The following is a 13,751-nucleotide window of genomic DNA, read 5'->3' as shown; positions in this document are numbered from 1 at the left end:
TCTTTATAAGAAGAGAAAACAAAGACACATGGGGAGAACACCATGTGAAGATGGAGGCAGAGACTGGAATGATGCATCTACAAGCCAAGGAATACCCAGGATTGTCAACTGTCACCAGAGTTAGTGGGGAGCCATGGAAAAGATTCTCCCTCAAAACCATCAGAAGGAGGTGACCTTGCTGACACCTTGATTTCAGACTTCTAGCCTCTGGAGCTGGGAGACAGTAAGTTTCTTCTGTTTTAAGGCACCCAGTTTGTGGTATGCTGTGTGCAGCCCGAGGAAACTAATATACATAAGTATAAAGTTTAGGTCTATCAGTTAATGGCTCTATGGATTCGTGTGAAATTCCTTAAGCTTTTTCTCTGATATCTTTTTTTTTTTTTTTTTTCTCTGATATCTTAAGGACACTTACCTTTCTGTGATAGTTTCTCTGAGGCCACTGGCCACTCCTTTGACCACAGTGCTAGCTTTGGGGGTCAGCACCACCTGAGATATAAAAAACGAACCCTTCTTTCTTCTCTCAGTGATGGATGCCTGAAGAAACTGGATCAGTTTTTCTGGGTCTGTGGTGTTGGCCCAGGGTGCTGGCATCATCTGCCCAGGCCAGAGAAAGGGCACTTCCAAAGCCACTGGACTATGGTAGAAGACTAGCACTTGATAGTCTTTCTCCCACAGGTACGTTAGGCTAACTTCCTGGGCAAAAATTGCTGGGCACATCTTGTTTCCATAGATGTCTTTCAGCATTTGGACCAGTTTTTCATGGTGATATTTCTGCATCCCATAAAAATGGTTGAAGTCCAAGAATACTACCTCCTTATGGTGATCTGTGAGGAATGCATTAATCTCCTCAAGGCCTTCATTGACTTTGGCACTGAACAAACCATGAGCAAAGTAGAGTTCATTGTCAGGGTCTCTGGGCTTGGTGGAAATTCGAAGATCAAAATAACGGATCCCAGCTCCTAGCTGACCAGTAAAGTTCATTGTTTGAGTGGCTAACCATTTCCGCATCAGCTTTTTGGCTACAGTTCCAAACACAGAGACAAAATTCTGGACGGTTTCTGGCTGTTCAGGTCCTACGGGTGAGGCTTCATCAATGTAGAAGCTGAAGGAATCATGAGATCCTAGAAAAATAACAAGGCACAATGCGGTTACAATTCAGTCCTTTGCTCTTCCCAATTTCTTTCCTCCTTACAATGTCCATATCTCTCCCTCAAATGAACAAAAGAAAATGATAAGCAACATTTACTTAGTTCAATCTTGTGTCTTAGGTAGGTCCTTACTATAGCCTAAATAGTACACATGGCTTTCAACAGATCAAACTGATAATGAAATGATTTTAAAAATCCCTTCTGATCTTTATTATAAAAAAAAAGATCATATTTTACTTCTGTAAACAAAGAACTTAATGCATGCATTAGCATTGGCTTTCCATGTAGGTGGCATAAATGACTGTCCATAAAGTGGAATTCACTGGTTCCCAAGTACTTTGTCTATGATCTTGCTCTTTCCTTTCACTGTGAGTTGATTTTACCAGTAGAGAGCTTGTTTCAATGAATAAAGGAGACTTTTTCAAGGGCAGATGATCAGCATATGAACTGGTACCTCATATACTTTGGAAAGCACAAGAGATCCCTATAGAGGAAGGGAGAAATAAATAAGAGGACAGTACAATGTTGATATATTTAACATCATTCCTGATGCCGTGTTTGAGCAACTATGAAGGTAGATGAGGTCAAGTACTTTTCAAATATTGAATAAACAATTTTTCTTACAAGTTAACAAAACTAACAGCATTTAAAAATTAACTAATAGACTATTTTCTTCACAAATATTTCCTCTCAACAGTGAAAGCTCTCTTTGGAGATGGCTTCCAAATTTGAAAGAATTTCTTTCTAGGAAGAACAAGGGCAACCTATTTAATTATGGTTATTATTATTATTATTATTATTATTAGTCTGTTAAAAATATCAGAACTCCAGAAATGTGGCAATGAACATGTGCATGATTTGCCTGTAAGTATAGAGGGCCATATAAAATATTATTGGACCCAATGAACAAAAATGGTTTCAGTTTTAATTTGATTTTTCAAAGTCTCCTTCAACTCTTGGGCATAACTTACCAAACAGGTAAAATGAAATTAACGTACACTGAATTTTTACACATTACAAAGGGGAGATGTCGTCATTTCCTATCCGTTATTCGGGCTTCCTCAGGCCATGTTGCCCCACTCCTGATTAGTTCTCTCGAAACTAAAAAATACACATCTTGTTCTAGTTCTTATACTCCTCCCAACCAAGACATACAACACTCCCCTTTATGTTTATCACCCATCACCCCAGGGCCTTTGCCTGATAAGTTTTTTGGAGCAAATATTTATCTTTGTCTATATTCCAAAGCTACATCAATCTATCTCTCTCCCTGTACATCTATCTCTGTCAAGCATTAAACAGCCCAGAGGAATCACAGAAGTATGAACTTCAGACACTTCTGTAAGTTGTTAGGGAAAATATTTTGAAAAATACTTTAATACCTTAAAAATGATAACCTTTAAGATTTAGAACAGCTAACTCCTCAGAATTATTGGATTTTTTTTTAAACAATGAAAAGTAACCCCAAAATACAGAAATGCCATGTTTAATTTAATCTGGAACTGTCTGATCTATTTATCTTTAGTACATGGTATGGGAAGAAAATGTCAGCACTTTCTGAATAAGCAGAACTGGCAGTTTGATTCTGGCATTGGCAAATTTTAACAGGGATTTAAGTTGCTGCATATTGATTTATTAGTGGCTGTTCAGCCAATTGCTAATATAAATGAAAAAGCTAAACAAACTGTACTGTGGATCAATATACAGAGAGAATATATTGAAAGAAAGAAAGAAAAAGATGAGTTTAAGAAGAACTATAATCAAATGTTCTAGGATTAGGATAGGTACAAATGAATAAGTAAACCTTCAAAATAAGGGTTAATTAATAAAATTTTTAAAAATAATTTAAAGTTGACTTAAAGGCATGTGAAAAAATATGGAGGAAAATAATCAGTTACCTCTATAACCTAGTAGAAGACATAATTGAAAGTAAGCAGAAAGGGAATCAAATATGACTAGATTTCTTTTTCCAGAAATGAGTGGTTCTTTACTCTCAATATGAATTTAGTTTCACCATTCTGTCATGTGGCTATCTGGCAAATTAAAAAAAAAAAGAAAAAAGCCTAGGAAAGTTACCAATTTTGAAAAGCCTATAAAATAATATTAGTCTCTAGATTAAATTATTTGTTGACATTTCAGGAAAATATAAGATCAAAATAAGGTAATGTTAAAATAAAAATTAAAAACAGCCGTCAGAAGAAAAAACCATTCATACCCCTACCAATATTTATTCTAAGCTAGATGACTCTGAAGTACATGCACAGCATTTGGTGCAGAATGATGCACCAGATGCAAACATTATTTGGAGAGGAGAATTAAATCATCAATCAATACAAAACACTATCTTTGCATTTGGGGAGAAAAAACATAATCTAATGTTGGCCAAAAAAGGAATATCTTCATGGCTTTGATTTCATTTGGAATAGTACTTCCTCCCCAAACTCAACGTTTTCACTAAGCCATTAAGTTTTCTTTTTTTTTTTTTTAAAGATTTATTTATTTATTTATTTATGATAGACAGAGAGAGAGAAGCAGAGACACAGGCAGAGGGAGAAGCAGATTCCATCCCGGGAGCCTGACGTGGGATTCGATCCCGGGCCTCCTCGATCGTGCCCTGGACCAAAGGCAGGCGCTAAACCGCTGCGCCACCCAGGGATCCCGCCATTAAGTTTTCTATTGGTTTGAACTTAAAACAAAAACACAACAGTATTTTATGCCCTTTCAATAACAGAGGAAAAGTCTGGCTCTTCCCTGGTTCTTTAAAATCAGAACCCTGCCCCACAAGACTGCTAAGCATATGTCTTTGTTCTTGGCTATATCTTCAACCTTTCTGCCTTATCTGGTCCGATATTTTGCTTCTACATTGGCCCAGTATTCCTGGGCTCACTTCTTATCATTCTCTTATCTACAACCCAAGCTCCTGTCTCAAATTTGATACTTAATGTTGCTCCCCTGGTTCTGAGCTTAGACTCACAATTTTGGGTCTGATTTGCCTTCTCTACTCAGAGGAGAGTTGGCTACTCCCATTATGAACCCACATTCAAGTTCATTTGCTCTGGCTCTGAATAAGTGAATGGAACAGAAGAGGTAATTTTTTTCCATTTCTCTGAAACCAGAACTTTTTATTAGTTTCTTCTCAGTCTGCTAAATCATTCCTTCATTGAGGAATGCTTCTTTTTTTTTTTTTTTTAATTTTTTTTTAATTTTTTTTTTTTTTGAGGAATGCTTCTAAAATAGACTCCAACACTCCCTGCCCTCTGGCATTCATTGCCCCTTCCCACAGTCCTCCAGTATGGGCCCAATCAGGTGACTTGTTTCTAACAAATTAATAACAAAAACATGATGGTATGATACCACTTCTCAGATTAGATTACAAAGACTGTGACTTCCATCTTGCTACTCTCTCCATACTGACATTGATGAAGCAAAATGCCATGTTGGAGAAGCCCATGTGACAAAGAATTGGGAATGGCCTCTAGCCAACAGCAAGCTAGGAAACCAGGCCTTCAACCTAACAGCCCTCAAGGATCTGAATCCTGTCAATGGCTGGTGGGTAAGCTTGGAAGTGCATCCTGACCCAGAAGGATCTTGATTTGTAGCCTTGTAAGGGACCCTGAAGCAAAGAATCCAGTTAAGTCTTGCCTGGATTTCTGACCCATAGAAACTGTGTGTTATTTTAGTTTTTGGATAATTTGTTATACAGCAGCAGTTAATACACGCTATAACAACTTTTGTATTAACAAAGGGATTTGAGGTCTATAGACCCAATTGCCTAATATAAGAATTTGGAATTTACTACGTATGTGGTGAGTGTAGCATAACATACAGTTAAGTCACTATGTTGTACACCTGAAACCAATGTAACATTGTGTGTCAACTATACTTAAATAAATAAATAAATAAATAAATAAATAAATAAATAAATACTTGAAATTTTAATGCAAATAAATTAAAAATGTTTATGTGCAGGGACATCTGGGTGGCTCAGTCAGTTAAGCATCCAACTTTTGGTTTTGGCTTAGGTCATGGTCTCAGGGTCATGGGATCAAGCCCCATGTCAGGCTCCACACTGAGCATGGAGCCTGCTTGGGATTCTCTCTTTCTCCCTATGCCCCTAACCCTGCTTATGTATGCTTCCTCAAAAAAAAAAAAAAAAAAGTTTGTGCATCTTTCTGTACTTGAGAATAATGCATCAGGTAAAAGAATGAAAGAAAAAAATTAGTTTAAAGGGTCTTCTTGAATGTACAAACAGAGTTATTCCATTCTGTGTACTGTCGTGGATGATCTTAGATGTCATCTGGCCTAACTAACTAGCATGCAACATCCATTTTATTTACCCAAAAGTATAAGAAATATGTCTGATAATCTAATTTTATGGTCTCTGGTAGCACTGGACTTAGTTTCCCAACCTATTGTGTGATGTGATAGGAAAAATTCTAAGATGGTCTCAAAGCATCCACACCCTGAGTACAGATGCCCTGTATAATTCCTCTCTTCTTGAGTGTGGTGAGTATGATGCGATAGCATTCTCATGATTATGTTCTAGTATACAGAAAGGAATTTTTTTCCCCCAGATGTAATTAAGGTCTCTAATCAGTAGGCTTTGAGTTAACTAAAGAGAAATTATCCTATTCTGAGGGGGACTGACCCAAAAACCCATAAAAGAGACAACAGGCAAAATGCAATGTCATAGAGAGGACTGTATGGTATTTGAAGGGATTAATACTAGAGTAGTATGAATATTCCTTTAAAAAAAAGAAAATTCCTTTAAGGTGAAAACATCTGAACCATAAGGAACCACAAAAAAAGAAACATTCATCTAAATTTAAGCAGAGCTTCTAAAAATACAGGTGCCATTGACTTCACTCCCAGGGAGTTTCTTAATTGGGAAAATACTGACCCTTAGCACCAGGAAGTATAAATTCACCTACTCATTAGATTAAAAAAGCCCAATATAACCTTCCGTGCTCTCCCATGAAGCCCTACCTGCCTCCTTTTGGCTAAATTTAACATACAAGCCTTTTCTTCCTGGTTATTCAGTGAGATACTCATGTCCGAGTGATCCTGCATGTACACTGTGCACACATAGATAAACCTCATTTTTGCTCCCGTTAATCTGTCATCAATTAATTTGCAGACTGCTGATCACAGGACCCAAGCTGGGAGAGGAAAAGTTGTCCTTCCAACTCTGTGGAATAGTGGGCAGATTCAAGGAGCCTAACGACCACAGCCCCACAACTTAAGGAACTAGATCCTGCCAATAAGCAGCAAACTTGCAAGAGGAGCCTCAGCCTCAGATGATGAGATTACAGCCTTGGCCAACACCTTGATTTCAGTCTGGTGTAGTCTGGCCTTCAGATTAAATTGAGTAATGCAGTACATTAAAAGCAGCACGGAAATGGGTGTTGGGAGATGAGCCTCAAACTCAAGCTCAATGACTAATGCACAATTTAATACTGGTGGATCATCAGGTTGTTAATCATTCTGGCTTTGGGTTACCCAATTTGCTCAATTAAAATACTCTGCATACCTACTTCACAGGATTTTTATAAAGAATAAATGAAACCTTGTTCACAAAAGTTCCCTATAAGGACTATAAGCCTTAAATTACTGTTATTTTCTTATGGTGGGATACCTAGCCACAAAATATAGATTCATTTGTGACCAAGAAAACATCACCTAGATTAATACACTTGGGATGGTTGTGTAAGCTCACATGGGAGGGAGGACAAGAAGGGAAATGATTTAAGTTGTAGGATTTAGGTTTGTAAATAGTTTTTGGAAAACAAGATTCTTATCTACCATTTGTCTAAGATTTTAGCCAATATTGAGCAATCAAATTTACCCCATTCTTTGTTGCTCTAAATAGCAACTAAATATTTATATTCTGCTGTGCACTTAGACTAGATACTGACCCTCTTTCATTCAGTATCTTTCCAGTATTATCTATAAAAGTTCTTTGGGATGAACTTCTGGTTGATCTCTTGATTTGGCTACAGTTCCATTTCAAATTCTACAAAACTATGGGTTTAATAAACATCAAAGAGAATGTATTAAATCAATTTCATCTGTGAACCTTCCGAATAAAAGGCCTAGTAGGCCAGGGCTTGCCATGCCCATGCCTGTATGATTCCAATATCTCTATGTTGACCTCGGAATTCAGGTTCTGACTCCATCAAAATCAGAACTGCTCCCTTCCTTGCTCTACAGAGTACTGAGCTTGCTTACCAGTTGACGTGTGGAGTGCCATGCTTCCCTCTTCCTGCCTGTTTCATTCCTGTCTTTTGGCATAGTGCTGAGGTTTTTAAGACTCTTGCTGTCTGGTGGCAGGTTTCTAGCATATTTGATACTTTGATAGCTTTTATGATAATAGGGCCAACACCCCAGAAACAGGGAAGCATAGGTACCCTCCACCTGTGAACCAAAAGAAAATTGATGGATGAGGAACTGAAAGGGTTTTTGAGGCCCTTTTCTAGGGTAGAGATAGGCTGGTGGCACAATTTCTACCTTCCATAGGAAGAGATGCAGCTCTGGAGTGAAGTTTACCCTCTTGTCTTCCCTTTTTGAAATTTCTTTTTTCTTTTTTCTTTTTTTTAAGATTTTATTTGAGAGAAAGAGAAAGAGCAGTCATACACAAGCCGGGGGGTGGGTGCAGAGAGAGAGGAAGAAGCAGACTCCTCACTGAGCCGGGAGCCCAATGCAGGGCTCCATTCCAGGACCCTGAGATCATGACCTGAGCAGAAGGTAGCCGCTTAATCAACTGAGCTACCCAGGAGCCCCTGCTTTATGAAATTCTTAATCCTAGTCTTCTTTTATGACCCACATGTATTCCCTTATCTGTGGTGAAGAATTTTTTTCATTGATGGTGGTCTTCCCTTCTCCTGAATGCAGTCCCCTCTCATCAACTAGGAACTTATTAGATGTCGTTACTAACACTTACCATGTTTTAAATATTTTCTCTTTGTATCTGGCTCTTTGCCTGCAGACCCTCCTCTCTCCACACACACATATATGCACACATGATAAGCAGACTGTAAGCTTCCTAAAAAAAAAAAAAAAAAAAAAAAACAACCCTATGCCTTATAATTCTGTGTCAACGACTGCACCCGGTTTTATTAATATAAAACTATTTGAAGTCAATGGGTCAAAATTGTTCAAATGGGATATGCTGCAAAGGTGAAATAACTACTTCTAATAATCAGTTTTATAGCTTAGCCCATTTTTCTTTACATCTCGTCTCAAATTTCTCAGGAAATTAGTCTATGCAGCCTGGCTCTCTCTCCCTAACTTCAGTTCCATCTCTCATCCACTGTGATCAGACCATCACTATTGCCACTCATATCAGTCATCTGTGAAATATCATTGATGACCATTACAGAGGACTCATGAGCCATTTCTGTCACCTCATTCCTAAGTCTTCCCACAGAACTCAGCAGGCATTCAGTTAAATTGTTGTAACTCAGCAACAATTCAGTTGTTGGATAAGAGTGAATCCTGCTCAGCCTTTCTGGAACATTTGACACTGCTGTGCTCCCTTCTCGAAATGTTTTCTCCCTTTGGCTTTTGGGATATGGCTCTTCCTGGTTTTCCTACACTCTCTGTGATTGTCCTTCCTCAGTCTTCTTGGTGACCTTTTCTTGTTCTTCCAGCTCCAAAATGAGGGTGTTATCCGAAGCTCTATTCAAGACTTCCGGTGGCACCCTGCTTTTTCCACAGGTAATCTCATCCACTTCTTTAGCCTCATGCCTTTATTAGATGCACCATGAACTGATACCACCTCACCTGACCTGCATTCCACACCCCCTATCTGCCTACCAGGTAACTCAATTTCATCACTCCATGGGAATCTTAAACTTTAAATGTCCTAGATGAACCTTAGCATCTTCCCCTTCTAAACTGCTCCTTTTCATGTGCCCTCTAACACACTTAATTTTCTTCTAATCCTCCTATCTCATCCTTGGGTTCACCTTCCATTCTTACCTGCCTCGGGAGCCTCCCATTTAATCGGTCTTAAGGTCCCACTGTATTGACCTTCAAATCCTCTCTCAAATGTTCTTTCTCCTTTTCTGTTCCAGTGGCCTGGTTTCCTGTTGGTACCACTGCAATAGCTTTCAGGTACTATTCCATTCATCCCAGCTGCCACTTCCCTTCCACACTCCTCAAAGGTTTTATCCTGTGTCAGCCAGTTGAATGGATTTAATCTTAGAGAAAAGATATAATTGATTCCAGCTAAATACACTGGCATTCATCAACAAGTTCCTCTTGCCTTCTGTCCTATTTTAATCAATATGAATTTTGAGTCGGTAACTTATATCTAGTAGCCAACTCTTCTAGGGGAATCATCTGCTCTTATGACTCCCTGCCACCTCTTTGAGACTGAAATCTCATCACTAGATGCTAGAATGGTAACTAGAACCTGGTTATCTGCTGAGTCTGTCTGCCTGTTGGTATTCCTTTAATACCCTTCATTACTGTCTCCAGAGTACTAATTAGCCAGCTCCATTCCCTAAACACAACTAAATCCCTAAACACAAGCTTTTGTGTGGACTCTGGCCTTGAGAGGTTGCAAACCTGGCTGAGGGCATATAGGACTTTCACATCAGCACACGATCCTCTCTGCAGGTAGAAGTGTATTGCCCTGTCCCTGACAGTATTTAAAGTAAACAAAATTCACTCTTGGCCTCTAACTATAATGGAGGAGAAAAAATGTACAGATTATGAAAATAATATTAATTCTCAAGTCATTTTTACTTGGTTTGGAAGTGAATCAATTCTCTCCACTGTAAATGCATGATGCTCAATTGGACAGAAAAAAAAATCCTTTAAAATTAATTAGTTGGTTCTTACCTGACAACCTATAATAAATCTCATTAATTTTTGTTTACCACATTAATTAAACTGATCAGTTATAGGATTTTTTTGGAGACAAGGACCACACCTTGAAGAATAGGAGTCACTCCTTACTCTCAGCACATAATCTTGCCTCAGTCCTCCAGCACATGATCAAGTCTTTTTGGACAATATAAGAGATTTTGCATCATCAGAGATAATGTACAATATGTATCAGAAACCAAAACACTTCTAGAATTGAACAGATAATTAAAAACCACACACTGGTAATATGTACACTTCACTTGACATAATACATGTATAGAAAATAAATTTTCAAATAATAAATCTGACATATCTTGCAGAACACTGAGATGAATCCTTTCATAAAAGAGTGATGAAAATAGTCGTGCTGTGATTTATCTTTGGCTAAATCTGTATCTTTCATATCATGTAATGCCTCCCCCCCGCCCCCCACCAGCACACCTCAGAGACAGTAAGCAGAAGTAAAGGAAGTTGGTTTCCTCACATAAGTCTTTTGATCCAGGATCCCAGATGTGAAATTTGAGAAGCCCCATTACATTGATGCTTCCCAGGGGTACAGAAGCTCAATATTCATCACAATTTCTTTAAAATTGCTGGGCTGTTTCCTTAAACCAATAGATGAGCCAACAGCGAATAGTTTAAGAGCAGCAGTGTTCCAGTCAAGGGGCAGGAAAGACAGCTTGTTCTAATTGCCACCCTTGGTAAAACTATTTTTTTATTTTTTTTTTATTTTTATTTTGGTAAAACTATTAAACCTGCTTTTCATATGAATTTCTTTTTAAGGACTATCAATAGAGCTGCCAGAAAAATAATTAAAAGAGACCCCAAGAAACAGAGAAGTTCGAAATCACTGTCTACGCCAGCTCAGCCGCGCATTCTCCCTTGCACTGCATCTATATGGGTGCTTCTCAACAGCCAGTCACATGAAATCATTCTTCAAGGTTTTGCTGTGAGGGCAGCTTCCAGAAGGGGAAGGTCCTGAGACCAGGAAGGATTTATAAGTTGAATATAAAGATTTAAGAAAAAAAAAAAAAAAAAACAGTAGATCAGGAGTATTTGTTGGGTAATTTGAAAGAACAATAGACCCATCTGCTTTCCTAAAGCATGGTACTCAACCAATGGTCATTTTGACCCCAGAGACTTTTTTTTTTTTAAGATTTTTATTTATTTGAGAGAAAGAGAGCACACAAGCAGGGGGAGCTGCAGGCAGAGGGAGAGGGTGAAGCAGACTCCCTACTGAGCAGAGAGCCCGATGTGGGACTCGATCTGAGGACTCAGGGACCATGACCTGAGCTGAAGGCAGATGCTTAACCAACTGAGCCACTCAGGCACCACGACCCTAGAAATATTTGACAACATGTGGAAATACTTTGCATTGCTACAACTGATGGGAGTGGCTATTGGCACCTAATGGGTAGAAGGTCAGGAATGCTTCTGCACATACATCAACTGTTCCCACAACAAAGAATCAACCAGCTCAAAATGTCAGTAGTAACAAAGTTGAGAAATCTACTCCAATGGAAACCATATAGGCAGATAGAGTGATTTCCAGAGGTAGAAACCAACACTGAATTTCTCTGCTTCATCTATACACACATTTCCCCATACCTATAGCTCATCTCTTGCACACTTCTCCTTTTCTCATTCTACTTTGAACTGTCTAAATACATACTGCATCTGAAAACTGTCACACATGAGGCATTGTTTTTGAGTTTCTTTATTTTTATTTTTATTTTTTTATTTTTTTTTTAATTTTTATTTATTTATGATAGTCACAGAGAGAGAGAGAGAGGCAGAGACACAGGCAGAGGGAGAAGCAGGCTCCATGCACCGGGAGCCCGATGTGGGACTCGATCCCGGGTCCCCAGGATCGCGCCCTGGGCCAAAGGCAGGCGCCAAACCGCTGCGCCACCCAGGGATCCCCTTGAGTTTTTTTAAAACCCAACAGAATATGTGGCTTTGGCACTTCTACTAATCTCTTGATTTTTGCTTCAAAATTTCTTTCAACTGTTCTGACAAGTTCTCAAGGTAATCAGTAGCTCTTTTAGACTAAAATTAAACCCATGCAGACAGGTACCTTTTATTGTTGATCTCCATCAACACTCCAGAAGTTTCTTCGTGGCATGAGTGTTATGGGGACAAAATTTGTCTAGATTTTATTTGATGTATTAAATAAATCAAGCACCTGCTGTGTGCAAGACAGTATGGAAGTTCTATGTATGGCTGTAAAGAGGTAGGGGTGGGGAGTTGGAGAGATTAAAATAACAGCCCTTACTAATAAGTCAAAGAAGGGAAAGTGGGTTCCCTCTATTTCTCTTTTTTTAGAATTTTTTTTCAATTTTTAATCTAAATTCTAGTTAATACACACTGTAATATTAGTTTCAGGTGTAGAATTTAGTGATTCAACATTTACATACAACACCTGGTGCTCATCACAAGTGCCCTCCTTGATCCTCATCACCCATTCATCCCAACCTTTCATCCCCTTCCCCTCTGGTAGCCATAGTTTGTTCTCTATAGTTAAGAGTCTGTTTCTTGGTTTTTCTTTCTTTTATCCCCCATATATTTATTTGTTTTGTTTCTTAAACTCCATATATGAGTAAAATCATATGGTATTTGTCTTTCTCTGATTTATTTCACTTAACATGATACTCTCTACTATGTGGCATACATATATATGCCACATCTTCTTTGTCCTCTATTTTCCTATGCTTCATCTTCTGCTTTGCCAGGCCAAGCTTTTGGTAGACATTTATTGCTTATTATATGCCATGCATTGGGTCAGGGATATGGAAGTAAAACAGACACGAGATTCATCTGGGTTCTGTCCTTGTGGAGTTCAGATCATAGCTGGCAGAAATAAGCTAGAAAAGCACTATTATAAATACTATAAAGTATGATAAATGCTATGATAAACCATATATGATACCTTTTGATAAAACAGTAGTTCAGTCCTGAGCTCAATGTGATCTTTTAGAATAATTAATAAACAAAGTTAAAGGGTAAAAACGAAACCCCAAATACATGCAATCATTAGGGTTATACTTTTTCAATGTTAAAATGCATAGGGATCACTTAGGTATCTTGTTAAAATCTAATTATGTTGGTCTGGGATGGGGCACGAGCTTCTGCATTTCTAACAAACTTCTAAGGTATTATTGATGTTTCAAGGACCACATTTTGAATAGCGAGGTATTAAGGTAATGCTGGCCTCTTCTTGCTCAACAACTGCCATTATATTGCCTTCTCTCTCCATTTTTCTATGCTTCCCCATTCCCCAGTTCCCTTATCTTCACACACACGCACGTGCGCGCACGCGCGCGCGCGAGCACACACTGATGCATACACTTCTGCTTGTGTGCTTTTGAAGTTTGGGGAGATGTCATAATGCCCGTGTTGTGGGTTATTGATTGAATACTTTCCTGTGTCATGAAGAAGAAAATATGAACTAATCTTCTTTTTATTTATTAATAAAACATTTATCAATAATTTTTATAATAAAACAGAACATAAAGACTCCTAATTCTGGGAAACAAACTAGGGGTGGTGGAAGGGGAGAAGGGTGGGAGGTGGGGGTGAATGGGTGACGGGCACTGAGGGGGGCACTTGACGGGATGAGCACTGGGTGTTATTCTGTATATTGGCAAATTGAACACCAATAAAAAATAAATTTATTAGTAAAAAAATAATAAAACATGTATTTCAATAAATGGAGGTCATTTGCTTAGT

At 38.4% G+C, this 13,751-nt stretch overlaps 1 protein-coding gene across 7 annotated transcripts in view; it reads right to left on the bottom strand.

The window, feature by feature from the left end:
- The window catches only part of PLCXD3 (phosphatidylinositol specific phospholipase C X domain containing 3), a 184,693-nt gene that overhangs the window by 78,137 nt on the left and 92,805 nt on the right, over nucleotides 1-13,751 (bottom strand). For 6 of the 7 annotated variants that reach the window (XR_012030200.1, XR_012030198.1, XR_012030201.1 and 3 more), the window contains exon 2: nucleotides 413-1,121. Coding sequence is in view for 3 of the 7 variants with exons in the window: in XM_072824771.1 (XP_072680872.1) it covers nucleotides 413-1,121 (709 nt within the window). In the remaining 4 variants the exon portion in view is untranslated. Of the gene's footprint in view, nucleotides 1-412; nucleotides 1,122-7,376; nucleotides 7,563-13,751 lie in introns of all 7 variants that reach the window. The other variant, XR_012030202.1, reaches the window with a different exon arrangement.

The sequence above is a fragment of the Canis lupus genome, chromosome 4 (assembly GCF_048164855.1).
Source record: "Canis lupus baileyi chromosome 4, mCanLup2.hap1, whole genome shotgun sequence".
In the NCBI taxonomy this organism is placed as follows: Eukaryota; Metazoa; Chordata; class Mammalia; order Carnivora; family Canidae; genus Canis; species Canis lupus.
Note: the sequence above shows the minus strand (reverse complement) of the source record. Positions and strands in the feature narration are given on the sequence as shown.